The sequence below is a fragment of the Vulpes vulpes genome, chromosome 9 (assembly GCF_048418805.1).
Source record: "Vulpes vulpes isolate BD-2025 chromosome 9, VulVul3, whole genome shotgun sequence".
Classification (NCBI taxonomy): domain Eukaryota; kingdom Metazoa; phylum Chordata; class Mammalia; order Carnivora; family Canidae; genus Vulpes; species Vulpes vulpes.
Window position 1 is genome coordinate 102,118,522 of NC_132788.1, and position 27,257 is coordinate 102,145,778.

The following is a 27,257-nucleotide window of genomic DNA, read 5'->3' on the forward strand; positions in this document are numbered from 1 at the left end:
CACGGCCAGGCCAGGGGCAGGGACCTCGCAGCAGGGGAGCTTTGGCCCCAAAAAAGCGAGGCCCTGGGCCCCCATCTTTTGTATCTTGAACCCCCAGGTCCAGCGGCCCCTCCCACATACACCTGAAGCTGATCTCTGACCTAGGGCCTTGGGGGATTCAAAGTCCTCCCGAGGAGTACCCAGAGCCTCTCCTCCCTCCACCCCACCTCCTCTCCCCCTGAAAAGTTGTTTCCAAAGCCCCCATCCCTATGCCACCCATTCTCCCCCAGACACCCCAACATGCCTCTCCATTGTTCCAGAATGGGCAGGCAGGCCGCAGCTGGACCCCTGGACCGTGGCACCCTGATGCAGGCCATGCACGCTGCCTTGGCGGGGGCCTGGGGCGGGCAGCACCATGGCCGACCGGGGGATGGTGCATGCTGGCTGAAGGAGCGAGGGTCCTGCCGCCAGGCGGCTGGGCCGGGCCACCCCTCCAGACCCCTGTCCCGGAATCTCCCTTGGCACCCAAGGACAGATGCTCTGTTCCCTCCGCCTCATCCACGAGAAGTTCAGGGATGACCTCTAAAATTGCCACCCCCTCCCAGAAAATTGCCCCATCATCCTGTTCTCCCATCCACCTTGGCCCACCCTGTGTCTGTAAGAGTCATCCCCCCCTTCTGTTAATGCTATTCCTTCCTGCTTGAGTAGTCACCTCCCTGTAACCTCATTCCTCCCCCCCCCATTCCCGGTGGAGGCTGGGAAGAGGCTGCCCCACCCGCATCTATGACAAGCCTCTCCCAGCACCTGTCCCTCCCCTAGCTTTCCTTTTGTCCCTTCTCTTGGTCTCTGCTTGGCTCTGCGTGTGTGTGTGTGTGTGTGTGTGTGTGTGTGTGTGTGTGTGAGAGAGAGAGAGAGAGAGAGAGAGAGAGAGAGAGCCCTTCCCTTCCGGGTCTCTGTGCAGGGCCACCGGGGTCCATAAGGCACCTTTGTGCAAATTTGAAAAGGACACCCTTTCCACAGAATATTTTATCTGTTGGAAAATTGTAATCCACCCATGTGGTAATAACAAGAAACCTCTTTGCTATCAGCTGAAAGTTGTCATTTAAATGTACAAATCCATGATTTCTAAGACGGTGACCCTTTGTGCAGTGCACAACCTGCACAGCTGTGCACAGCAGCCCAGTCTGTGTGTGTTTCTGTCTACCACCTTCCTCCCCACCCTGCCCCAGCCCCTCTCTTGTGTCCTGTTCTGGGTTTGCCATCCCTCTCCCTACCTCCAGCTCTGTGTTTCCTGCTGACACGTGTCTGAATTCCCTAGCGAACACCTAAATCACCCTCGACCCCCATCTCCATGCCACCTCAGCCTGGGCTGGTGCCCACCGGTCCGGCATCCTCTCCTACATCACCAAGCATGGGGGACAGAGCCCCTGCTTGGGACAGGGGGAGTCTTTTCTTCCCTGGGCCACGGGGATGCCCCCTCCCCCTCCCCCCTGCCATCACAGAGCCAAGATCTGGACATGCCCCTGAGAAACACTTTCCACGGAGCTATGAATGAGTCTCGAGATTCCGTCTGCATGCGCACCCCTGTCTGCTGTTCTGTGTGTCACGGCCTCGCTGCATGTCTGCGAGGGGCCGCCCCGCCTGCGGGGGGCCGCCTGCCTGCCGCTTCTCAGAGGAATGATGTGGTCTGTGCCCATCTGGTCTGGTCTGGGCCGAGCCGGGGGTGGAGATGGGAGCCGGCGGCCCCCTGGCGGCTGTGGCCGTGGACTCCCGTGCCTGGCTGCTTGCTGCATGATCTGCTGCGATCCGCCTTGCGCTCTTCTTCTTTGGGGTCAGAATGGAAGGGAGCCGTCCAGAAGAACTCTGGGGCAGGGCAGAAAGGGTCTGGGTTCCAGCGTGCAGGAGGGGGAAGGGTGGGAGAGCCCCAGAGCTCTCCCCGTGGGCCGCAAAGGGACATGGCTAAAGCCCTAGGGACAAGTAACCTGAGGGTGGGGGCACCTCAGCCACTGCTTTCAGAGTTCTTCCTGGGGCTCCCCGGGGAAGTATGGGTCTGGCTCACGGGGGACCGGGAGGGGTGCCTGGCAATGACCGCCCCTGCTTTGGGTTTTCTGTAGAGGCTCCTTCGCATGGATCTGCCTGTGGCCGACGACAACACCGTCCACTTCAATTCTACCCTCATGGCTCTGATCCGCACAGCCCTGGACATCAAGATCGCCAAGGGTAAGGGCAGGGCTGGGAGTGGAGAGGTAGCACAGGATGGACTGGGGGCCGGGGAGGGGAGGGCCATGTGCAGCCAGGGATCCCACATCCCCCCCACCCCAAACCAGAGGAGCCACTGCCCTGCCCTGATCTTCACCCCACCCACCTGCGCATTCGGCAAACATCTAGTGCAGCTTCCTGTGCGCCGAGACCCTGCTCTGAGTGTCGGGACGTGGGAGCTTATGCTTCCAGGGGGAGCGGCTTCCCTGAGGAGGGTCTGAAGGAGTCACGTGGACACACCTGGGGAGAAAGTGCTCCAGGCAGAGGGACCAGCAAGTACAAAGGCCCTGAGGCAGGAGGCCGTCCACAGCTGTGTTGAACTGACTTGCCCTCTGAGCGAGGGGGTGCCTGACCTGACTCACATTTTGAACAGGCCAGAATGGCCTGGGAGGAGGTCACGGTGGCGGCCCCTGACATAATCCAGGTGAACGCAGGACGGCTGTCTAGACTCAGGGGATGTGGAATGTTCAGGTTCTGGATATTTCCTGGGAGCTGACCAAGCCAACGGCTGATATACAGTGTGAGGGGAAGAGAGGCCACCCCCGGGGGTTGGGGTGTAAGAAAAGAAAAACAAGAGCTGTTGGTGCCTGAGACCAGGGAAAGGTGGGGAGGCCAGTAGATTGAGGACAAAGTTAGGCAGGAAGCATGCAGGTGAAGGTACGGAGGGCAGAAGAAGCCCCCCAGGATAGAGAGGATCAGAAAGAGCAAAGGTAAGGCTCAGGGGGCAGCAGGGGTGGTGGTGGGGTGCTCAGGCCCTTGTCTGGCACACCCTGGAAATTCTCATGCAGTGAGTTAGAGGTGAGTGGCTCAGACCCACTAGGCAGCCAGGTGCACATCAGAAATCCAGGCCCAGGTTCTGACTGTTTGTGGTTCTGCGCCCCCAAGACCATTTCCTCTTCATTGTGGTTGAAGCTGAGCCAGGTCCCAACCCAAGGAGGGGAGGAAGCAGAAGGGCGGGCAGCAGATTTCTTTTTTTTTTTTTTAACTTAAAGATTTTATTTATTTATTAATGAGAGACACAGAAAGAGAGAGAGAGCGGTAGAGACACAGGCAGAGGGAGAAGCAGGCTCCACGCAGGGACCCTGACATGGGACTTGATCCCGGGTCTCCAGGATCAGATCCTGGGCTGAAGGTGGCGCTAAACCACTGAGCCACCGGGGCCGCCCAGATTTCTCATAATCAGATGAGAGAGTCACGTTCTGTGGGCTTATCCTGCCCACTTGCCCCTGCCCTGGCCTTGCTGTAAACCTGGCAGGTCATCTCACTCTCTGTAAGCCTCAGTCCATGTATTCGCTAGCTACGCCACGTAACAAGTGACCACAAACATAACAGCTTAAAACACCCACTTATCACCTCTCAGTTCTGTAGGTCAGAAGTCGAGGCGGGCTCACCGGGGCTCTCCATCCAGGGTCTCCAAGGCAGTAATCAAGCTGTTGGCCAGGCGGGGCTCTCCTCTGGAAGCTCTGGGGGGAAGTGTACTTCCAGACTCATTCAGGTGTGGGCAGAATTCAGTCCCTGTGGCTGTTGAACTGTTTCATGGCTTTTATTTATTTATTTATTTTTAAGATTTTATTTATTTGATCATGAGAGACACAGAGAAAGAAGCAGAGACATAGGCAGAGAGAGAAGCACATTTCCTGCGGGGAACCCAGTGCAGGACTCAATCCTGGAACTCCGGGATCATGACGTGAGCTAAAGGCAGACGCTCCACCACTGAGCCACCCAGGTGTCCCTCGTGGCTGGCTTTTAGCCAGAGGTTGCACTTAGCTCCCAGGGATGCATCTCATCTTTTGTGTACTCTAAATAGGTCTGACTTCTTCTGCCAGGAGTTGCAGAAAACACTCACCTTTGCAAGCGCTCACCTGATTAGGTCAGGCCCACCCAGATAAGCCCTGTATCTTACAGTCCGCTGACTTGAGACTCTAATTACATGTGTAAAGGCCTTTCCTAGCAGTCTCCAGACTTGCATTTGATTGAATAACCAGAATCTTGGAGCAGGAGGCAGGGGCAAGCTTTAAAATTCTGTCCGCTATGTTTCCCTTACCTATAAAATGGGTCTGGTGGTGCACCCACTCTTCGTATATAACGCCTCTGTGACCGTGACCCAGCTGCTGTCCCTCTCTGGGGACCTGTTCAGGGGTCCTGAGAGAACCCAAGACTCGGATTCAGTGATTCACTAGAAAGACTCAGAACCGAGAGGCACCATTGGACTCACAGTTACAGTTTATTACAAGAGAAGGATACAGGTTAAAGTCTGCAAAGCAGAGGCCCTGGGGTCAGGGTCCAGGGGAGACCAGGTGCAGACTTTTAGGTGTTACCTCCCAGGGGAGTCTCATGGGCAGCCTTGCTGCCCCCCAGTAACAGAATGTGACAGCCCAGATGAAGTGTTGCCAACCACGAAAGCCCACCCAAGCTTTGGTGACTGCAGTGTATGTTGGGGGTGGGCCATGTAGGCTGAGCTGAGCTTAGCTACACAGATCCAGGCCCTCCGGAGGTCACACTGATGGTGGGTCCCATGGCCCAAGGCCCCTACCATAAATCACACTCTTAGGATAAACTGTCTTGTGTACCCAAGGCGCTCACATAAACAAAGACGCTTTTATCACACAGGACACTCTAAGGACTTAGAAGTGACCTCCCAGGAGCCAATCAGGGAGCCATCCTTTCTTTCTGGATCTGTAGGGTTTGGACAACCTGCTGAGTTGTCCTTTACCATGAGGGCACCTTCTGTAGGACCCCAGTCAATCCAGTCTCTACGACACCTACCAGATTCCCCACATGAGGATTTCAAAGGCTCCTGGGGATGTGTCTGAGTTCGGCTGTGACTGTTGTCACTCATACTCCAGACGCTACTCAGTTCCTGGGGGATCATGCCCCCCCCCACTGGTGTCTCTGAGCCAGGGGCGGCTCCTCATCCTGACCTTGGCAAAGGCACCAAGCCCTCCCAGGGCTCCCCAGGAAACAGCTGAGCCAGTCTAGGGGATTACGGAAGGTCAGCTGAGTGCTGCGGACAACAGCTTCAACAGTGATGACAGTCACAGCTTTTTTAGCTGACTTGAGTCTAGGCGAGCTGAAAGTGTAACTTTTTTTTATTTTTTTTCCCAAAAGCTCAATTTACTTCTAAACACACTGAGTTCCTTTCCAGCAGGCAGGGGGCAGCGTGGGAGAATGGATTAACCTCTGGAATTCAGATCCTCCACAAATTGGGAGGCCCTTCTTAGCTAGATTCTTGGGGGAGAGGGCAGGTCCTTCTGCTCACCTCTGCGTCCCCTGTGTGTGTCCATCTCTCCCTCCTCCCTGCCCCTCTGTTCTCCGCACCCAGGAGAATCTCTTCTCTGCCTGGGGAAAATCCTTCTCTCTTCATGTTTCTCTTTTCCCGGATGTTGTGTCTGAACCCCTGAATCCTCCCTCCAAGGGACTCCATCTGCGTCCCTTCACCGGCCCCTGCCCTCCTGCGCCCCCTGGCCAAGCAATGAGGGCAGAGCCAACCACCCACCAGAACAGACATAAACCCAGTTAGCAGATCAAAGCCTAATACTCCGATTTCCTGGGAGAGCACAGAGGGAGAGCTGTACAACCACTGAGCCACCCGTGTGGAGCCACCCCCAACATTGTGGGGTGGGGGAGAAAAGATAAACCCAGAGCCAACTAGCACCGCACATCTCTGCACCTGCCTGGCATCCCCCATGCCCACGTGGTCCTCAGCCCTGACATGCCGCTGCTTGCACAGGGACCTCAGCTTCCCAAAACAAGAATGCCTTCTGCCTTTGGCTTAGAAAGGGCCACAGTCCAGACTAACTGCACCCAGGGCCAGGCTGGACTCTCATTCAGGACTCCACATGGCTGACCAGCCAAAAGGCCACTGTCCTGCCCTTTATTTTTTTTTTAAGATTTTATTTATTTACTCATGAGGGACACAGAGAAAGGCGGAGACACAGGCAGGGGGAGAAGCAGGCTCCCTGCAGGGAGCCCGATGCAGGATTCGATCCCAGGACCCCAGGGTCACGCCCTGGGCCAAAGGCAGATGCTCAACCACCGAGCCACCCAGGCGTCCCCTGTCCTGCCCTTTAATCCGCCCAGAGACCAGACTCTCTCTGCAGGTGGGATCTGCCATACTCTGGAAGGTTCTGGGGTAAGCCTCATGGGAACCTAAAAGGCTGTGCCCTGTGTGCACCCGAGAGGGTGGCCTCCTGGCACGTTGTTATCATGTTAGCCATGGCTCACTGAACGAGAGCACCCATTGAGTGCCTGCTGTGTGCCCAGCCCTGTCGTTGGTATGTGGGACACAGCCCTGAAAGACAAATGCACCTCCAGCCCTCATGGGGCTGCAGGCAAACAGGTCACAAACAATAAGCGTGATAAATACATGGAGTATGAAATGCGTTGGAATTTGAGGCGCACAGCGGAAAAGATAGAACGGAGGTGGCTGGGGATTCAGGTATGGGGGAGGGGTAAAGCCCTAGGTCAGCAGGGACCTGCCCTGTCCTGTCCTGCCGCCAAGAGACATCAGCAATGTCTGGAGACATTTTTGGCTGTCACAACTAGAAGGGAGCTGGTGCTAGTGGCATCTGGGGTATAGAGGCCAGGGATGCAGGCACAGACTCTGAGACCAGAGTCATGCAGAATGGAATGGGGGGAGAGGAGAACCCTGAAACACAACTGGTTTGTGAGTGACTGTGGCCTACATCCAGGAGGACCTCTTGGTCCTGTTCCCCTGCCAACCCCACCTTGGGTGTTAGTAATTCTGTACCTGGAGGAGGAATAAGCCTGAGCCTCAGCCTTGAAGGGAACCCCACGACCCCAGCAGGAGGCCACCTTGAAATCCCCCTAAGGATTTTCCCTTTATTTAAACATGAATGACAATCCTGAAAGTGAGATTGAAGCAGAAAGGGTCTAAGGTGGTGGTTCTCAACCAGGGGCAGTTTTGTCCCTCTGGGGACACTTGGCAACATCTGGGGACAGGTTGGTTGTCAGGACTTGGGGAAGGAGGTGCTACTAGTAGCTGGTGTGTGGAGGCCAGGGGTGTTGCTCACCACTCTGTAGTGCATGGAATGACCCCCAAACCAGGAAGATCCAGCCCCAAGCATCCACACTGCTAATAACCAGGTTGAGAAACCCTGCCCGGGCACCCTTACCTAACTCCCATGCCAAGAGCGGGTGCAGTAGTCTGCTCAGGCTGTCGTAACGAAATGCCAGAGACGGGGCGGCTTAAACGACTTATTTGCTCACGGTTCTGGAGGCTGGAAGCCTGAGATCGAGGTGCCAGTGCAGTTGGTCCCTGGGGAGGGCCTTTTCCCCTGCTTGCAGATGGCCACCTTCTTGCTGTGCACTCACCTGGCCTGGTGTCTCTCTCTTATAGGGCCCCCAGTCCTACTGGGTCAGACCTCATATAACTTTAATTACCTCCTTAGAGGCCCAGTCTGCAAATGCCATTACATAGGGGATTAGGGTTCCAACATGAGTTTAGGGGCGGGGCAGGGGGAGCCACAATTCAGTCTTCAATGGCAAGTGTGTCCTTTCTCTTCACAAGAAATAGGAAACATGAGCTGGAAAGAGAAAGTGCTTTTTTTTAAAAGATTTTATTTATTTATTCATGAGAGACAGAGAGAGGCAGAGGCACAGGCAGAGGGAGAAGTAGGCTCCCTGCAGGGAGCCTGATTAGGGACTCGATCCCAGGACCCTGGGATCACAGCCTGAGCCAAAGGCAGATGCTCAACCACTGAGCCCCAAGAAAGTGACTTTCAATAGGAAATACCATGTTCTCTTTTTTCCCTTCCTGGGTCGCAGAGGAGCTGCCACACAGACCCCGGGTGCCTCACTTAGCTACACCGGGACAGCAGACCGAGCTGTGAATTCCAGCTGCTTCTCATAAGGAAAGAAAAACTATAGGTTAGCGTCAAGGGTCATGAGAGCTTAACAACACAGGAGATGTTCTCAAGGGTCTCCCACAATAGTCCTGACCTCCCAACCGGGAGTCCTGGAGTCCTGACCCACGAATCAGCACCACTGCCATGCATCTTGGCCCCTGTGACCACACCACCCCATCACCGGTGGTGTTAAGACCAGACCATGGAGTTCGCCCTCTAGTGGGTGAGATGGGGAACAACACCACGAGGTAGTTTGTAAAAAGAAGAGAAATAAAGCAGAAGGGCATCGGGGGCGGGACGCCAGCCAGACCCTGTTTGGGTTTGGGCAGGAACCTGAAGGAGGTGAGGAAGGGAGCCACGTGGATATTCATAGAAAGAACAGTCCTGGCAAAGGAAAGAGCCTGAGCAAAGGCCCTGGGGCAGGACCTTGCCTGTTGTGTCTGAGGAACAGCGAGCCGGGTGTGTCTGGAACAGAGTGAGCAAGGGGGGTGGGAGTAGAGGAAGTGAGGGCAGGTGGCGCAGGGCCTTGTGGGCTCAGGGCAAGGACTTGGGCGATCACAGGGGCCAGGGAGTCGCGGAGCACGGAGGGCTGGAGCCGAGGTGCCACAGGCGCCCTCTGGTGGTGGAGTTGGGGGGGCGGACACGGAGCCCGGAGCACGGGCACCTGTGCTAGTCCAGGCCGGTCTGTCCCGCATGGCCTCAATACTCACCCCAGAAGGGGTTCTGAGCTTTACCTGTGCAGAGGCAAAAAGGCCCTTCGGAAGGATCTTTCCCCAAATAAAGGCATCTGTGTCCAAGGTCACGTGGGTGAAGATGAGTGAGAGCTGCGGAGAGAGCCGGGCACACGTCTGTGCTCTGACCCACATCTGCTGAGAAGCTGGGCAGGGGCACCAGTGGCGGGCGGAGGAGGGGCAGAGAGGGCAGGCGCTGGGCAAGGAGAGGTTCACAGGGAGTGGAGGCCAAGAGGGAGGCTGCGGCTGCCGAGGCGGGGCAGCTCCTCCGCCGGCTTACCCAGGGGACGGCTGCTCAAACACTGAAAGCTTGTCTGCTGGCTGGTAGCCGGCCCCTGCCCTCCCCCACATCTCCTGGACAGCCCCCCCCAACAATCCAGCAACCACAGACCTCATATCCCGCCCAACGGGGGGCCTTCTGGCCCTTGCTCAGCTCTGTGGCCGCATACCTGCTGGTAAAAATTTGGTACCAGTGTCCCTGTGCCCTGAAACAGAAGTACGATTGGGGCTTGGTTGGTGTAGCAGTCGAGGTGGATGACGATGTGCTCCTGCAACAGACAATCCCAAGGGCTCCAACCGACTAAAATTTGCTTCCGATTCCTGTTCCGTCCTCCCTGGGTTGGCAGGGGCTCTCCTTCATCACTCCCTTAGATGCCAGGCCCAAGGGAGCAGCCACTGTCCAATACCACCAGCCACCGTCACAGAGTTTTGGAAAAAGAGCTCAGGAGTGTCCCTCACTGGCCGCTAAAGGCCCTGGTCCCAAAGTGGCAGCTCACCGGGCTCACACTTCTTTGGCAAGAACTCATCTCATGGCCCCTGGCCAAGCACAGGGGCCGGAAGGAGTCATGCTCCCAGGCAGTCAGGCGAGGGACCAGGAACCACAGGCAAAGAGCCTTAATGACCCGCTGACCCGCTGTGGCGGGGATGAGGTGCCAAGGACCAGCGGCGGCTGAAGGTCACATCCGTGGGAGGGGAGACTTGGAGGGAGAAACCGCCCCTATCAGGACTGCCCTGGGACAGCCCAGCCTCCCCGAGGCTCAGCCCCGTGGGCTGCCGTAGTGGTCCCGTGCCAGACACTGTGATCTTCAGACCGTTCAGTGCGGCAGGTCCCGCTGCTGTGGTCCCATTTTGCAGATGGGAAAACGGAGGCACAGCACCGCAGACTAACACAGCAGGGCCACCAGCTCCTCCCGTTGCCGTCTAGACCCCATGCAGACACTCCACAGCCCAGAGCCCGCATGGTCGTCCTCCTCTGGGGGCTGGGGGCCCGTGGGAAGCGGGGCTCCAGAGCCTGACTTGGCAGGAGCTGCTGGCTTTCCAGCTGCCCCAGAGGCTGGCTGACGCCCAGGCCGGCAGTCAGGCCTTCTCTTGTGCCCACGTTGCAGGCGGAGCCGACAAACAGCAGATGGACGCTGAGCTGAGGAAGGAGATGATGGCCATCTGGCCCAACCTGTCCCAGAAGACACTGGACCTGCTGGTCACCCCGCACAAGTGTAAGAGCCGCGCCTCGCCCGGCCCTGGGCTCTGACCCGCCGGGGGGCGGGGGGCGGGGGGCGAGGAGAGGAGGCAGGCGCGGGGCCCAGGCTGGTGCCGCCAGGGCCCCCACCCACGGTGAGCTCGCGCTGTGCCCCCAGCCACAGACCTGACGGTGGGGAAGATCTACGCGGCAATGATGATCATGGAGTACTACCGGCAGAGCAAGGCCAAGAAGCTGCAGGCCCTGCGTGAGGAGCAGGTACAGCCCCGGGCCCCGGCACCCTCCCCTCATGGGCACTGCGGTGACAAACCAGAACAGCGGGGTGGGGCCAGGGCCCAAGCCAGGTCCCCCGAAAGTAGGGCCGTGGCCAGGAGGCAGCCTGGATGAATTGATCTGCTTCCCCGAACTTATTGGGCACCTACTGTGTGCCAGGCACGGTTCTGCGCCCTGGGGGTGCAGCTGTGAGCAAAACAGACTGGAATCCCTGCAGAGTGGACGTTCCAATCGGGGAAAGGCCAACGATAATAAATGACCGACATGGCAGGAAACAGTAAATGCCGTGGGAAAGGGTGCTGGGAGACGGATGTAGTTTGAAACAGGTGATCGGGGAGGCCTCCTGGAGGAGGTGATTGATGTCTGAGCAGAGAGGCAAAGGAAGAGGAGAGGGAGTGAGCCAGGTAGATACCTGAGGGAAGAGCACTGCAGGCAGAGGGAGCAGCCAGTGCAGAGGCCTGTGGCAGGACGGCGAGTTTGGAGAACAGTGATCCCCGGCCAACGTGACAGAACACAGTGAGCAAGGGGGGCGACCAGGGGGGCCCTGGGTGGCTCAGTCCGTTAAGCATCTGACTCCTGATCTCAGCTCAGGTCTTGAACTCAGGGTGGTGAGTTCAAAAAAAAAAAAAATAGTGGAGACAAGGGTGTGGAGGTGACAGGGCAGCGTTGGGGGCCCTGGGAGAATTTTGACTTTTGCTCCAGGTCAGATGGGAGGAGGGACAGGGACCACACGCCGGCGATCGCTGGCGCCCTCTGGTGGCCGTGGCAGGGAAGGGCTGGAGCAGGGGGACCTGGGAGGAGGCGATCGGCCCGTCCAGGTGGGAGTCCATGGGGCCGGACCTCGATGAGAAGTGATCTTGTTCTGCGTGGACTTGCAAAGGACCAGCTGATGGATCAAACCTGAGTGTGTGTGTGTGTGTGTGTGTGTGTGTGTGTGTGTGTGTGTTGGCAGTGTCAGGATATGACTTGGGCTGGGGGGCTGGGGTAGTGGGGCGGGGGAGATGTTGAGCCTCCCCTATGCAGTGTCCCTGCTGTCTCTCAGCCGCAGCCTTGGCCCTACATGGCCCTGAGCCTTGAACACCCCACCCAACCTCCTCCCTGAGCCTCTGCACCCTGTGCACACACATTGCTCTCTGCCTCTCCAGAACCGGACACCACTCATGTTCCAGCGCATGGAGCCCCCGTCTCCAACACAGGAGGGGGGGCCCGGCCAGAACGCCCTCCCCTCCTCCCAGCTGGACCCAGGTGGAGGCCTGTGAGTGTGGCTCTGGCCAGGAGGTGGGGATGGAAGGGCAGGGGGCGCCATTCCCCGTGCAGACGCCCCTGGAGTGCCCACCACCACCCTGCCCCCTGTTCCCCTGCACAGGATGGCTCATGAAGGCGGCATGAAGGAGAGCCCATCCTGGGTGACCCAGCGAGCCCAGGAGATGTTCCAGAAGACAGGAACATGGAGCCCAGAGCGGGGGCCTCCCACCGACATGCCCAACAGCCAGCCCAACTCCCAGGTGCCCTTGTCCCCCCCACATCCCCCACCATCGCCTCACAGCTCCCCCAGGCCCAAGTAGTACAGGAGGGAAGGGTGTGGGCCTCACAGCCACAGCTGCATACACACCAGGCCACCCCTGGGTTCCTAGTGTCAGGCCGCAGGACTCACGCGGCCTCACCCTGTGCCCCTGCCCCGCAGTCTGTGGAGATGCGAGAGATGGGCAGAGACGGCTACTCGGACAGTGAGCACTACCTCCCCATGGAAGGCCAGGCCCGGGCTGCCTCCATGCCCCGCCTCCCCGCGGAGAACCAGGTGAGGGCTTTCACCCACCGCCCCGGGGCCGGCTCAGGCCCCTGGGGGCCAACCCAGGGCATCTCTTTCCTCTGGGACCCAGGCGTGGGTGGGGCCGTCTGTACTCCAGCAGCAGGGGGCAGGCGCGGCCACACTGGAGTGCCTGGAGCCCTGGCCCCCTCACCTGCTCCCTGAAGGAGGGCCGAGAGGGGAAGGGGCTCCCCTGGGCAGGGTACGGTAGTCACGCCCCAGTGGTTTCCATCTACCCGATTTGAAGTGTCAAGGCAAGAGGATGTGGAGGACATACGGGGGTGTGGAGGGGGTGTGGGAGGTGATGTGTCAGGGCCAGGTGACGGCCACAGTCAAGAATACACACACAGGCATGCACACGCACGCATGCGCGCGCGCGCACACACACACTACACATGTATGTGCTCATACTGCACACATGAACGCACACACATGCACATAGGTCTGCTATTGGGAATTTGGCAGATCCTAGGACTCAGTAGCCGAGTCTGGGGGGGGCCTGGGGGCAGCTGGGGTTTGTATCTCCCGTCTGGTCTTTGTGGGGGCCAGTGGGGAGGGACAGGGGCGTATGCCTGGCATATGTCTGTGTGTGGCTGCTTTGCCCAGCTGCAGCGCCCACTTGGTTAGTGTGGGGGTGGTGGGGGGAAGGGGGTGGCGCGTGATCCCACTGCCCCAGGCTCGCAGGGACAGAGGGACCAGAAGCCAGAAGCATGGCTGGCTGCCCGCCCAGCCCAAGAGGCAGGGTGGCATGTCTGGCTGTGGCAGGCTTCCCGTGTGCTGTGCCGTGGCGTCTGCACGGGGTTGAGGGCTGTGCTCTGCCTGGCTGGGCCAGGGTGGCTCAGGGACCTGGCCCCTGGCTGCTGAGAACTTGGGTCGGGGGGCACCCAGCTGCATGTGGCTGCCCAGCCCCATCCTGCCAGGCCCCCGTTTGCCCCCAGGACGGAGTTGCTGGGCTCCGAGAGAGGGTTGGGGCAAGCCGGCTGACAGCCACCCCCTCCCCAAGCTTTGAGTGGCAGCCGGAGCCAGGGCTGGGGCGCATTGCATGAGGCAGAGCCCAGGGCCAGGGGCCTGTGGCCACACCATCCCATCTGTCGGTCTCGTGCCTCTGCCATCTGTCTGTCTCTGGTGTCTCCTGTCTGTCTGCTCTGCACCCGTGGGAGGCTGGCCAGCCGGGCCCGGGGTCACTCACACACCAGGGACTCTAACCTCTTTCCCTGCCTCCCTGCCCCCTTCCCCCACTGCCCAGGTTCCTTCTTCCCAACCCTGGCATCTCCGTGTACCGCCTCTCACTCTCCCTCTTGGCTTTTATATTTATTTTCTTCTTTCTGTTTTTCTGTGTGCACCATCCCGTGGGGCTGTGACAGAGGAGAAGGGGCCGGCCACGTGGGAATAACCTCAGTGTATGTACCGCACCGCCCGCCTCCCAGCTGGGCTCCGGCCCCCTCTTCCCGCCCACCCCCCCTCGTGGGAGTCCTGTCATCTCTCCACTCCTTGGACCCCACCCTTTCTTTGCAGACTGCACCCCGCCCCCATGAAGCCCCATCCTTGTGTGTTGTGTCCTCTGTGTGCCCCGCTGGGTGGGCCTGCCCCCTCCCCCTCCCCTGTCTTCTCCTCCAAGCCCCGGAACCAGGAGGTGCCATCCTTCCAAGAAGTGTGATCTGCAGCCCCACCTGGCTCACTCTTTTTCAGAGGCTCGTTCCCCTGACACCACCCCTGACCCTCTGGTGCCAAAGCCCTGCGTCCCTTAAAACTGCCGTCTTGGGCAGGGCCACTGGCCACTCAGCTGGGCCAGCCCTGGCTGTCACCTTCCTCCTCTCCTCTCCCAGCAGCAGAGAACCACAGGCACCTCTCCGGGGTCTGACCCAGGGGGTGCAGTTCGTTCTGGCTCCCTGGCTGCAGGCCAAGAAGAGTGGGTCCCCCCCAGGGCCTCAGATACCAGGGCAGCCCCTCAAGGGCTGGCTACAGGAGCCAGATTTGGGTGATCAGGAAAGCCTGGTCCCGGCTAGCCCGAGGAAGGACAGTGAGCTGGGATGCTGGGCGCCTGGCTCTGAGCATGTAGGAGGCCTAACCACCGGGGGAGGAAAGTAGGCAGGAGCGAGCGCAGGGCCCTGCTGCCCAGTGCCCAGTGCCCCCAGGTGGCACTCTGCATGGGGGAAGGTCTCCCCTTCAGCTCACCACCTATTCCTGGCTGGACGCACAGGGCTGGGTGGTACCTCCCCGGGGTGGTCCTAAAAAGCAGCAGGGATGGATCAGATGAAGCCTCCTGGCCGGAACCCAGGATGGGGCCTGGGAGGAGGCAGAGGAGTCTCGGGACCCTGCTGGACCTGAAGCCGAGCCCCAGGGCCCACTCAGTCGGACTCTGCCCCAGATGGTCACACCCGGTCACTGAGGGCTGATGGGACAGGACAGACCCGGACCACTTGGTGCCAGCCGCTGACCCTGGTCCGCTGGCCTGTCCACCCCCCCAGACCATCTCAGACACCAGCCCCATGAAGCGCTCGGCCTCCGTGCTGGGCCCCAAGGCCCGGCGCCTGGACGACTACTCCCTGGAGAGGGTGCCGCCTGAAGAGAACCAGCGGCATCACCAGCGGCGCCGGGACCGCGGCCACCGAGCCTCTGAGCGCTCCCTGGGCCGCTACACAGACGTGGACACAGGTAGGCTACCCCGGGGGACCCAGGAACTAGAGGCTGTACAGGAGACGGGGGTGGGGGGGTCGGGAAATCAAGCAGAGTCAGGCAAACGTGGAGGGAGAAAACAGGAGAGGCCTGGATGAAGAACAGGACTCCCAGACTCACACAGGACCCAGGGACCCCGAGCTGGGCCAGCTGCTGCTCAGAGCCTGGGGGCCAGACCCCCTGATGCCCACCAGGCCCTCCCTCCGTCCAGGGAAAGGTGTCCCTGCAGACCTCTTGGGTGGTCTCCTGTGCACACATCCCACCCACCCCTCCTTCATGGCCCTCTGTTTGTCTGACTCCCCCACCCGGCCCAGGCTTGGGGACAGACCTGAGCATGACCACCCAGTCTGGGGACCTGCCATCTAAGGAGCGAGACCAAGAGCGGGGCCGGCCCAAGGACCGGAAGCATCGGCAGCACCACCACCACCACCACCACCACCACCCCCCACCCTCCGACAAGGAGCGCTATGCCCAGGAGCGGCCTGACCATGGCCGGGCCCGGGCCCGGGACCAGCGCTGGTCCCGCTCGCCCAGCGAGGGCCGTGAACACATGGCACACCGGCAGGTGGGTGTGGCACCAGGCGCCCCTGACCCGAGCCCATGGGAGCCCAGCGCCGGGGTGGGGGGAGAGGGGGGCATGGAGGGACACACCAGATAGCCACTCTAGGCAGGGTCCTCACTGCCCACTGTGACCTCTGACCTGGCCACCATTGGGGTCCCCAAGCCCCGGGGGAGCCGGGCCAGGGTAGGCACCGCCCCCAGCCACTCTGGCTCCCCCCTCTGCCCCCCCCTCAGCCCCCCTGCCCGCCTGCCACCCCCTCCCCTGCCCCGCAGCTGCTTCCTCTTTGGTTGTGGATCACGTTTGAGTTTCTGGCCAGCGCAGTCCTTACGGCTCCCGCCCCCCCGCCGGCTGCCTGCTGCCTTTTGCTTTCCTTTAACCCAGCTTCCGTTTTTGTTTCGATTATGATTTCTGTCCTCTGGACGCCTGTGAGTAATTTTTGAAACTTCTGCTATTTAACCCCGAAACTTACAAAACTCCATTTCTCATTTCTCTTTTCACTTTGTTGTGTTGGTTTTCGACTTCCCCTCCCTCCTTGTCTCTCCCTCCTCCCCTCCCCTTCCCCTCCCTCCTCCCCCCCTCCTCTCCCTCCTCCTCCTCTCTGTGGCTGTTGCTTTTCTCCTTTTTTTCCATTCAAATGTCCCGTGTCCCCCTCTCCTCCTCCCGGTCCCTCCCCGTCCCCTTTGGTCTTCCTCTGCCCCCTCCCTCTCTCCCTCCCGTCCTCTGTGTCTCCTCCGTCTCCTTCTGGTTGATTTTGTTGTATCTTTTTTTTTGATTTCCTTTGTTTCAATTTTCGTGTAGGGCAGTAGTTCCGTAAGTGGAAGCCCAGCCCCCTCAACATCTGGTACCAGCACTCCGCGGCGGGGACGCCGCCAGCTCCCCCAGACCCCCTCCACCCCCCGGCCACACGTGTCCTATTCCCCCGTGATCCGTAAGGCCGGCGGCTCGGGGCCCCCGCAGCAGCAGCAGCAGCAGCAGCAGCAGCCGGCGCGGCCGGGCCGGGCGGCCCCCAGCGGCCCGCGGAGGTACCCGGGCCCCGCGACCGAGCCTCTGGCCGGGGAGCGGCCGCCCGCGGGGGGCCACGGCAGCGGCCGCTCGCCCGCGATGGAGCGGCGGGGCCTGGGCGCGGCCCGGAGCGAGTCCCCCCGGGCGTGTCGCCACGGCGGGGCGCGGTGGCCGGCGTCGGGCGCGCACGCGTCCGAGGGCCCCCCCGGGCCGCGGCTCCACGGCTACTACCGGGGCTCCGACTACGACGAGGCCGAGGGCCCCGGGGGCGGCGGCGGGGAGGAGCCCCGGGCCGCGGCCTACGACGCGCCGCCCCCCGCGCGACACGCGTGCTCGCCCAGGACTCCCCGGGCCCCGGGCCCGGCCTGCGCCTCGCCTTCCCGGCACGGCCGGCGACTCCCCAACGGCTACTACCTGGCCCACGGACTGGCCAGGCCCCGCGGGCCGGGCTCCCGGAAAGGCCTGCACGAAGCCTACAGCGAGACCGACGACGACGACTGGTGCTAAGCCCGGGCGAGGTGGCACCTGCGCCCGCCCGGCCCCCCCCACGCACCCCACGCACACGCCCCACGGGGAGGAGCCGCGCACGGGCCGCGGGGCCACCTCGCTGCCACCTGCCCAGCACACGGGGGAGGCCCGGGAGGGCCAGGAGAGGACCTGCCGGACGACCCCGGACTCTGGAGGGAGTCCCCAGGACCCGGACACACCAGGGTGTCCCGCAAAGACCCTCGGCCAGGAAAGAAAACAAAAACAAAAAACAAAAACAAAAACAAAAAAGAGCCGCTCCTGGGCAGTGATGCGCCCCCCCACCCAACCCCGACCCCCCTCCCCCCCCACGGGGTCGGGAGGTGGGGTGCCCTCGGGGGCAGACAAACCACACAGCCAAGGGATTCGAATTAACTCAGCCATTTTTGGAGAACCTTGGGGAAAATGGAAAATTTAAAAAAAAAAAAAAAAAAACATTTTTAAAAGAAAAACGGGGAGAAAAAAAAATCGCTTCTATTGATGAGTTTTATCATCTCAATCGAATCTTTCCTTTCCCTGGTGAACGCGAGCTGGTGGCCCGTGTGTGGCGGAGAAGCGGGAAGTGAAGCCAAAACCCAGCGTCCCACACAGACCTCCACCAGACACTCATACCCCACACACGTTCTCAGACACACACAGGAGTGCTTGCTGGTTATACCAAACCCTACTATTACTGCCTGCAGAAATCAATTTAAAAAAAATAAACAATTTTAAAAAGGACAAAAAAATTAATGATTGAGAAAAGAAGCATTTTTTCTGACATTTGGTCCTGCTTGAAATAACAAAAGAAAAAAAAAAAACCACCACCACCACCGATTTCCTTTGCTTCTTTTTTCCTTTTTCCTACCTTGTTTGAAAACTGTGGGCTTGGGACTGTGAATTACTGCATGACATTCAAAAAGAAAAAAAAAATAAAAAAGTTGAATCAAAGGGCTTTTGATTGGACTGGTCTTTATCCCTCTGCAAAGTGCTCCCCAGGTCTCTTTTGGGGGAATGGTGGAAGGAGGCCCTTTGAAAGTGTTTGAAAGTAGCCAAGGAAGCTGTGACTCTAATCATCCAGTCTTTGCCATGTCTGAGTGTCGCTCCAGACCCAGCAAAGAACAAGGCAGACAAGCTCTGTTCCTCACCAAGCTTAGTGTCCAGAGCTCTAGAAATGCTGACTGCCTTAACAAGCCCAGGAAAGCCAAGGCCAAAGATGTTATCCAGGTCCTTGCCAGCTGTCCCGGCTGGAAGGCAGAGCAGTGGACCCCACCGCCACCCCATGCCTCCGCCCTCAAGCACCCAGGTCTCCTGCAGTCTGCCTGCCAACCAAGTTCTACCTTAAAGTAACCATCCTGGAAGATAAACCATCTTCGAATGACCATCCTTTAAAAAAATTTTTTTTTCTTTATTTATTCATGAGAGACACAGAGAGAAAGGCAAAGACATAGGCAGAGGGAGAAGCAGGCTCCCTGCCGGGAGCCCGATGCAGGACTCGATCCCAGGACCCTGGTATCATAACCTGAGCAAAAGGCAGACACTCAACCGCTGAGCCACCCAGGTGCCCCCTTGACCGTCCTATATGATCAGGCCAGTGAGACCCCAGGGATCACCTGTGAGGCCCCAAACATTAGCAGAACTCCTATCGAAAATACCCTGGCAGCTGGTGGGGAGTCCTAGAGGTCAAAGGTCAAAGCAGCCCACCCATGGGTGGCAGGGGATGGCCATGGCCAGCTTAAGATGCAGGTAATGTATCTGAGGTACAGATAGAGGTGAAGTTCATACAAAGGGACTGATAACCTAGCCTCCCTCCACCTTCAAACCCACCCAGTGCACCTGCCACATGCTCCCACTCCAGCCTTACGGAAGCTGCCCCACAGATGAAGATGGTAGAAGACTCCCACCCTGCCTCCCATCCCCAGGCCTCACCTCCTTGCCTATTCTGTGAATGCTTCTGTGAATACGGGCAAGAGCTACAAAATTGTAGTCCATGAGACTAGGAGGTCAGAAGACTGTGTTGATTCAGGTGAGCAAAAGGCCACTTATAAGCCCTTGTTCAGGTTGAGCTAAAAGGCCTCTCTTTGATCTGTAAGGGCAGCTCCTGGTTCTCCCTAGAAAGGGCTTCAGAGAAGCCCACAAAATCTGCAGACGTGGAGAAGGGGATGGTCCTCAAGGAATATCAGGGTACCCGAGAAGGAAAATCAGAGGCCAGGCAGCAGGAAAGTAACCACAGACTTTTGGGTCAGTCACTGGACCCTGAGGAGCTCGGCACCACCACCCTCCCTAGAACCACTCCCACCATCTCAGCTCCAGTCTCACTGACTGTGTGATCTTAGGAAAGTGACTTAACCTCTCTGTGCCTCTGTTTTTCCATCTGTAAAATAGAAATGATAATAAAGACTGCATATGAAAATTAAATGCATTATTCTACATCAGCCGCCAGCAAACTTTCCCTTAAAGGACCAGAGTAATATTTTCAGCTTTGTGACCCACATAGTCTCTGTTGCAACTCTTCACCTCTGCCATTGTACCAGGAAAGCAGCCAGGGATAATATGTTAACAACTGAACATGGCTGTGTTCCAATAAAACTTTATTTATAAATACAGACAGTGGGCCAGAGGAGGCCTTGTCCTATATCAGTAATTCCCAAACTTTTTGGTGTCAGCACTTCTTTGTATTCTCTTTTTCTTTTTTAAGAATTTATTTATTTATTTATTTATTTATTTATTTATTTATTTAAGAGAGAGAGACAGAGACAGAAATAGAGCAGGGGACAGAACAGAGGGAGAGGGACATTAAGCCTGAAGCCTGACACGAGCTGGGACCCATGAATCTGAGATCATGACCTGACCCAAAATCAAGAGTCGAACTCTTAACCAACTGAACCCCCTAGGCGCCCCATCCCTTTACATTCTTAGGGAAAAAAAATTATTGAGGACCCCAAAGCATATCTAGTTATGTGGATTATAGATACTGATACTTACCATTTAGAAATTAAAACAGAATTTTTTAAACTATGCATTAGTTTTTAAATCACCATCAACAATAAACCTAACATTAAAAAAATAAAGTAAAAGAAGCCTAATAGTAACAATATTTTTAATGAAAAATAACCAAGCTTTAAAAAAAAAAAAAAAAAAAACACCTCCATGAAAAGAGAGGCTTTGTTTTACCTTTTTGCACCTCATTAATGTCAGCTTACAGAAGACAGCTAGATTCTCACATCTGTTTCTGCATTCAGCTTGTTGCAATAGCCCATATCTTCTGGAAACTCGGCCGTACACATGTGAGAGAACGAAAGTATTAAAGGCACAGGACATCTTAATATTATTATAAAAATAGTTTGGCCTTATGGGCTTCCTGGAATGATTTCAACAGCCCCCAAGGGCCTGGACCCCTTTGAGAACTGCTGTTCTCAGAACCTCACCTGTCCCAGAGTGAGTAATTATTTACTACTGACATTATTACCATAGCACCAAAGCAGAAAGTTTGACAGGCCTTGCTCCAGACCCCAACCCTCGAGCTTACCTGGGGCAAAGAAGGCTGAGACTCCAAATGGCAAGGCAGCAGAGCTCCTTCTGTAATCATGGCATCCAGGAAGTGACCAGTCCAGCCAAAAGCTAAATAGAGGGTTTTGACTTCCTACCCAGGCAGTTTGGCCAATCACAACCCCCGCAGGCTTCTAGACCAGCTGCCCGCCCCAGGCCGGGCTGGCCTCTGGCAGAGGTCCACCTCCCATGGTGCTGAAGCTATTCAGGAGCACGTGGGCCCATCTGGAGCCGGGAAGCTGCAGCTATCTGTCCACGAGGGAACAAGGCCCACTGCCAGAGCTCCCCACAACCCCTGGACCCAAAAGGCCGAACCTGTGGCTGAGTGCCAGGAGGCTGAACCCCAGGCCTCCCCAACACTTTCAGGCTGGAGCAAGTGTAAACTGCCTGGGAGACTCAGAGTGAGGGAATCAGGAGAGGAAGAGGCAGGGGGTGGCTTGGCTTAAGCCCTAGTCTCACAAAACCCCCCAATCCCTGGCCTTAGCCACAACATCTAAAAGGCTGAGGAAGGGGCAAGGAAATAGAGACTCTGGAAGCCAAGCCTGCCATGCAAAAGTCTCAGGTGGCTCCCCTCCTGGGGGCAACAGTCTGAGACACCCCAGGCTTATTACAGATGAGTCCTCAGGGCTTCAAGGAACTGCTTGTTCTGAGCCTCATTTTTCTGTCCGCGAAATGGGGACCTACCACTTTGTCAGGGAGGCAAAACATTTCCTCTACCCTCTTAGATGCAGTGACTCGGCCCTGTGAATTAAGCTGACAAATGACAGATTAATGGGGGCGGCGGGGGGAGGCAGACAACTTCTGTTAATATTTACATGCATAAGAAAAGCAGTGAAATTCAAAGAAGTGATTAGACTCAGGGTTTTATATACCATTTTAACAAAGAAAAGGGGTTTGGGCTTCCGGGGCTGATAAACTGTGGGGAAATGACTAGGAAATGTCTGGTGGAAACTAATGGAAAAGGGTTATTTTCATAAGGTTTGTTGATACAGACTCATTTTGGTGCCTCTCCATCTTCAGTGATGAGTCACTTCCCTTCCTGATACAGGAGAAAAGGGGACACCTTCAAAAAGAAATTTATGTCACTTTCTTAAAAGGAAAACGTATGCCCTGCTTTTCGGTAGCAAAGGGGAGGACAGAGAATTCTTCTGCATCTCACTTGCCTGCGGCTCAAAATAATCCTTTTGCTAAAGTGGCATATTTGGGGGTGGCACATCTGACCCCCCTCAGCTGCGTCACAGGACTGGCGGGGTGCCGATGGGTGACAGCGCTCGGCTCGAAGACTTGCAGGAAAGCCAGATCCGCGTGTGGGCGCCAACCCGAGCACCCCAGGAGGAGGACTACTGGCTCCTCAGAAACTCTGCACAGCATTGAGGGGAAGGCCTGATTTTAAGGAAGCATCCAGAAGGCGGGGGAAAGGGACAAGACGCTCAGCCGGGAGGCTGCGCTCACGTCACCGTGCATTTGAAAAAGCCTCACCAGCACAGTGAACCAAGTACCTTACCGAGACTGGGGCTTAGAGTGATAAAACATATAAGTAAAAAAAGAAAAAAGGAAAACAGATGGCTTAAAAGAATTTAAAGAAAAAAAAATAGTAGCAAAATTGCTCTCCTAAGATCGATGTAACAAGTTACAGACCGAGGGGCTTAGAACAACAGAAATGTATTGCTTTACACCGGGAGGCAAGAAGTCCTGAAATCAGGGTGTTGGCAGAGTCGGCTCCCACTGAAGCCTCTGGGGGAGACTCTGTCCATAGCTCTTGTCCAGCTTCGGGTGGCTGCTGGCAGCCCTCCAGTGTTCCTTGGCTTGTGGCTATGTCCCCACAGTCTCGGCCTCTGTCTTCACCCGGCCTCGTCCCTGTGTCTCTGGATGTCCTCTTCTGTCTCTCAGGAGGACACATCCACTGGATTTAGCACTGCTCGCCACCCCCTCCCCCCGGCAATCCAGTATGATCTCATCTCCGTCCTTACCTTAATTACATCTGCAAAGATCCGATTTCCAAATAAGGTCCCTGTGGTTTAATAAGAAATATATTTGGTCTCTGTCCCCAGTTCCTAGTAGCTCCTAAAACCCGTGGAATTTCCTAAGTCAGAGGAGTGTCTTATTCATAAGGGCTCCCCTCTTTGTTTTTTAAAGATTTTATTTTTAAGTCATCTCTACACCCAACATTGGGCTGGAACTCACAACCCTGAGATCAAGAGTCACACGTTCCACCTGCTGAGCCAGCCAGGCACCCCCATAAGGAGCTTCTTTAGATCACACCTGAGTTTATGTCAAGGAGGCGACTTAGAGTGGGCCCCCCAGGTAGCTTCAGGATGGGACTGGTCACCAGACAGACCTAATCATTAGAGGTCACTCACTGTGGGTCCTACAGGAACCGACTTCGCCCTGAGCCTGTGTCTCAGGTACACAATTCCTGGGACAAGGCATCACCCATATGCTTGCCAGTGTTGCCCATTGTTAGGGGCTGAACACTTGTATCCCCCCAAATTCTTATGTTGTGATCTCATTCCCAGTGTGGTGGTGTTTGGAGGTGGGACCTTTGGGATGTGATTAAGTGACGAGGGTGGAGCCCTTATGAATGGGATTAGTGCCCCCATAAAAGAGACCCAGGAGAGCTCTCACCCCTTCCAGAACATGAGGACACAGCAAGAAGGCGGTGTCCGTGACTAAGGAGGCAAGCGGACCTCACCAGATGCCCAATCCGCCAGCACCTTGGTCCTAGACTTGCAGCCTCCAGAACTGTGAGCAATAACTATCTGTTACTTACACTATGGTTTTCTGTTGGAGCAGCCCAAGCGGACTCAGACGGCTGAGCACCTGCTGAGGGCTCAGGGATATCGCTGTGGAGGATGAGGGGACGGGGACTGCTGGCCGGAGTAGAGTCTTCAGAGGGGGTGGACACGGAACCGTTCTCATTCCACCCCTGCCCTGGATCTGCCACGACAGCCCCATCTGCTAAACGTGACACCCACGTTCCATCTGGCCTCCTGTCCCTGCCCAGAATAGCAGCCTGAGCCCCTTGGCAGTCTTCCCCACGTGCCCACCACCCCGGGCCCTGTGAGCTTCCCAGAGCTGGAGGCCCCCTCCCAGCCTCCCACACAGTTCTGCTCAGGCCCCCCTTCCCCCCGCACCCGGCTCCAGCCCTTAAACATGAGAAAGGGGCCTCACCATGCACAACACAGCCTCCAAGACTACATTTCCTCCATAGAAAATGATCTGGGGGGATGCACAGCCAGCTGCAGACAGTGGGTACTTCCACGGAGAGCTGTGTAGACTTTGATATCATACTGAATTAATTCTCCAAAATACATGATTGCTTTTTCAATTTTTTTTTAGATTTTATTTATTTTTTCATGAAAGACATAAAGAGAGAGGCAGAGACACAAGCAGAAGGAGAAGCAGGCTCCCCATGGGGAGCCTGATACTGGACTGGATCCCAGGACCCCGGGATCACAACCTGAGCTGAAGGCAGACACTCAATCATTGAGTCACCCAGGCGTCCCTGCTTTTTCAATGTGGAAATAGTTTTTTTTTTTAATATTTTATTTATTTGAGAGAGCAAGCACAAGCAGGAGGAATGGCAGGAGAGGGAGAAGCAGGCTCCCCACTGAGGCGGGAACCCCACATGGGGCTCCATCCCAGGACCCGGAGATCATAACCTGGGTGGAAGGCAGACACTCAACCAACTGAGCCACCCAGGTGCCCCAGAAACAGTGCTTAAGGCACCTAGATGTCTTAAAAAAAAGAGCCCCACATTTCCCTATAGGATCAAAGATCACATTATAATAATCGACTGGATAACCAAATGGGACTCAGAGCGCCCCAAAACCGAGGCCTGGGCTCATTCAAGGCGGTGTCTCCAACTCCAGCGCCGGCTTCCGCCCCCAAGGAGACCCAAGAGGAGCATTTGGTTGAGCAAACGTTGCCCCCACAGGAGTCAAGGTGCACCAGACAGGCAGCGCCGCCTAGAGGCCATAGGGCAAATGGCTCAGGCGTGGGGCAGGGGTGACTCCTCCGGGAACCTGGGTGCAGCCAGGAGTAGAGGCCCTGGGCTGGGAGCTTAGAGTACCCCTACTCCCGGCTCCAGAGACAGAAGCTGCACCAGCGAGGACGTCACGGATGTAAATACCCGGCGGCGCTAAGGGAAGAACCTTCTAACGACTACGCAGAGCTGATGGCTCAGGAAGACCCAGCACTCAGGAGCCAGAGAGGCTGGCTGGAGCTGGAGGCCCCGTGGGTCTCCTTGTTTCTGCCTCCACTTTCTCAGGAGGAGCCCAGGGGGAGGCCCGAGGGCGGGAGAGGAGCTGCGGGAGCAGTAGCGAGGAGGGGCTAGCTAAAAGGAGAAGTTGAGGAAGGCACTTGCAGATCAGAAAAATAAGAGTGAAAAAAAAAAAGAAGAGAAGAAGAAGAAGAAGAAAGAAGAAGAAGAAGAAGAAGAAGAAGAAGAAGAAGAAGAAAAGAAAAAAGAAAAGAAGAAAAACAAGCGTCAGAAAGGTTCAATCAAAAAAAATGTTTTTAAATAAAAAATAAATTTAAAAAAAATCCAAAAAAAATTAAAAAAAATTAAAAAAGTTCAGTCAATTGCCCAAGATCCTGCCCAAAGTCACATGGGGGGAAAAGGTGAATCTCAAAAAACTCACCCAGCTGGATTGTCTCCAGCCAGCCCCGCCTGGTGCCTCCCACAGGGTGACGACTCGCCCCTCGTGGCTGGAACCTAGTGACCTCTCGCCTCGTCCATCATGCCATGACCCCTTTTCTGTTCCTCTTGTCATCTCATCCTAACCACTCCCAAGTGCCTCTCTGCCACCAGGACCACTGGGGATGCAAACCAGGAAGCCAACAACCAGGAATAACAGTCTCTAGGTCTTTGAACTTCAGGTGGCCGAAAGTCCAAGGTGGCTCAAGCTTTGCACCAATCTCTACCCACCACCCCTCCCCACCACGGAAGACAATCGAAAGTCCCCGGGGCTGGGCAGGGGTGGGGTGGGTGGTGGTGGACAGGCTCAGCCCTTCTCCTGACCTCAGCTCCCCTGACTACACCTCCTCCCTGCCCTGCTTTCGGGGGTCAGCAGGGTCCTGTGGGGTTTTCACCTGGCGGGCAGAGGAAGCAGGTGTGACTGGATTCCCCTAGAGGCACAGTGGTTCTAGACCGACAGCCCCAACAGCAACCTGTACGAAGAGCCACGCTTCGGTCTTACGTCGCCACATTAAAGAAAGTAAAAAAAAGAACAGGCGAATTTTTGTTTTGGGTTTTCAAGTTGAGGTGAAACTCACATAACATAAAACTAACCATGTAAAGTGTTCAATTCCGGGGCGTCTGGGGGGCTCAGTCGGTTAAGCCTCCGCCTTTGGCTCAAGTCATGATCCCAGGGTCCTGGAATCGAGTTCCACATCATCAGGCTCCCTGCTCAGGGAGGAGCCCCCTTCTCCCTCTCCCTCTGCTCCCCACTGCCCCTCTCAGACTCTGCTTCTCTCTCTCTCTCAAACAAATAAATAAAATCTTTAAAAGGGGGACGCCAGGGTGGCTCAGTGGTTGGGTGTCTGCCTTTGGCTCAGGGCGTGATCCCGGGGTCCTCGGATCGAGTCCCACATCGGGCTCCCTGCAGGGAGCCTGCTTCTGCCTCTGCCTGTGTCTCTGCCTCTCTCTCTGTGTCTCTCATGAATAAATAAAATCTTAAAAAAAAAAAAACCTTTAAAAGGTGAACTGTATGAGGTTCACAGAACTTATGCTTGAATAAATAAATAAAGTGTTCAAGTCCTTGGCACTTAGTACATTCACAATATTATGCAACTATCACCTTTGTCTAGTTTCAAAATAAACCCTGTCCCCATGAGCAGTCACTCCCCATCCTCCTTGCTCAGCCCCTGGCAACCACCAATCTACTTTCTGTTTCTACTGAATTGCTTATTCTGGGTATTTCATGTGGATGGGATCATACAATATGTGACTTTTTAGACTAGCTCTTTTTCACTGAGCATAATATCTTCAAGACAGACTCACGCTGTGGCATGTATCAGGACTCCATGCCTCTGTAGGTCTGAAGAATATTCCACGGTGGGGACCCACCACATTTCGTGTATCCGTTCCTTTGTTGATGGACATCTGGGATGCTTCTGCCTTTTGGCTGTTGTGAATAATGCTGCTGTGTACAAGTATTTATCTGAACGCCTGTTTTCAATTATTTGGGGCATATACCTAGGAGTGGAATTTCTGGGTCCTAGGATCCCCCTTTGTGTAGCTTTTTGAGGATAGTGAAATTATTTTGAATAATACATTCATTTAATGCAACAAATCCTAATAAAATCATTTCAACATGTAACCAATATAAGTATTGCTATCACTTACACTCTTTTCCTTGTACTTTTTTTTTTTTTTAAGATTTTATTTATTTGGGATGCCTGGGTGGCTCAGTGCTTGAGCGTCTGCCTTTGGCTCAGGGTATGATCCTGGGGTGATCCTGGAGATCGAGTCCCACGTCGGGCTCCCAGTAGGGAGCCTGCTTCTCCCTCTGCCTATCTCTCTGCCTCTCTCTCTCTCTCTCTCTCTCTCTGTGACTATCATAAATAA

At 56.3% G+C, this 27,257-nt stretch overlaps 1 protein-coding gene across 3 annotated transcripts in view; it reads left to right on the forward strand.

The window, feature by feature from the left end:
* Window positions 1-17,370, forward strand: part of CACNA1A (calcium voltage-gated channel subunit alpha1 A) — a 288,336-nt gene extending 270,966 nt beyond the window's left edge. For all 3 annotated transcript variants that reach the window (XM_072721457.1, XM_072721459.1, XM_072721458.1), the window contains 10 exons: window positions 2,094-2,199; window positions 10,222-10,329; window positions 10,471-10,571; window positions 11,732-11,841; window positions 11,953-12,091; window positions 12,271-12,384; window positions 13,758-13,793; window positions 14,862-15,048; window positions 15,384-15,634; window positions 16,430-17,370. In XM_072721457.1, the coding sequence (XP_072577558.1) occupies window positions 2,094-2,199; window positions 10,222-10,329; window positions 10,471-10,571; window positions 11,732-11,841; window positions 11,953-12,091; window positions 12,271-12,384; window positions 13,758-13,793; window positions 14,862-15,048; window positions 15,384-15,634; window positions 16,430-17,140 (1,863 nt within the window). In that variant the 3' untranslated portion in view covers window positions 17,141-17,370. The remainder of the gene's footprint in view (window positions 1-2,093; window positions 2,200-10,221; window positions 10,330-10,470; window positions 10,572-11,731; window positions 11,842-11,952; window positions 12,092-12,270; window positions 12,385-13,757; window positions 13,794-14,861; window positions 15,049-15,383; window positions 15,635-16,429) is intronic.
* The last annotated feature ends 9,887 nt before the right edge of the window (window positions 17,371-27,257 follow it).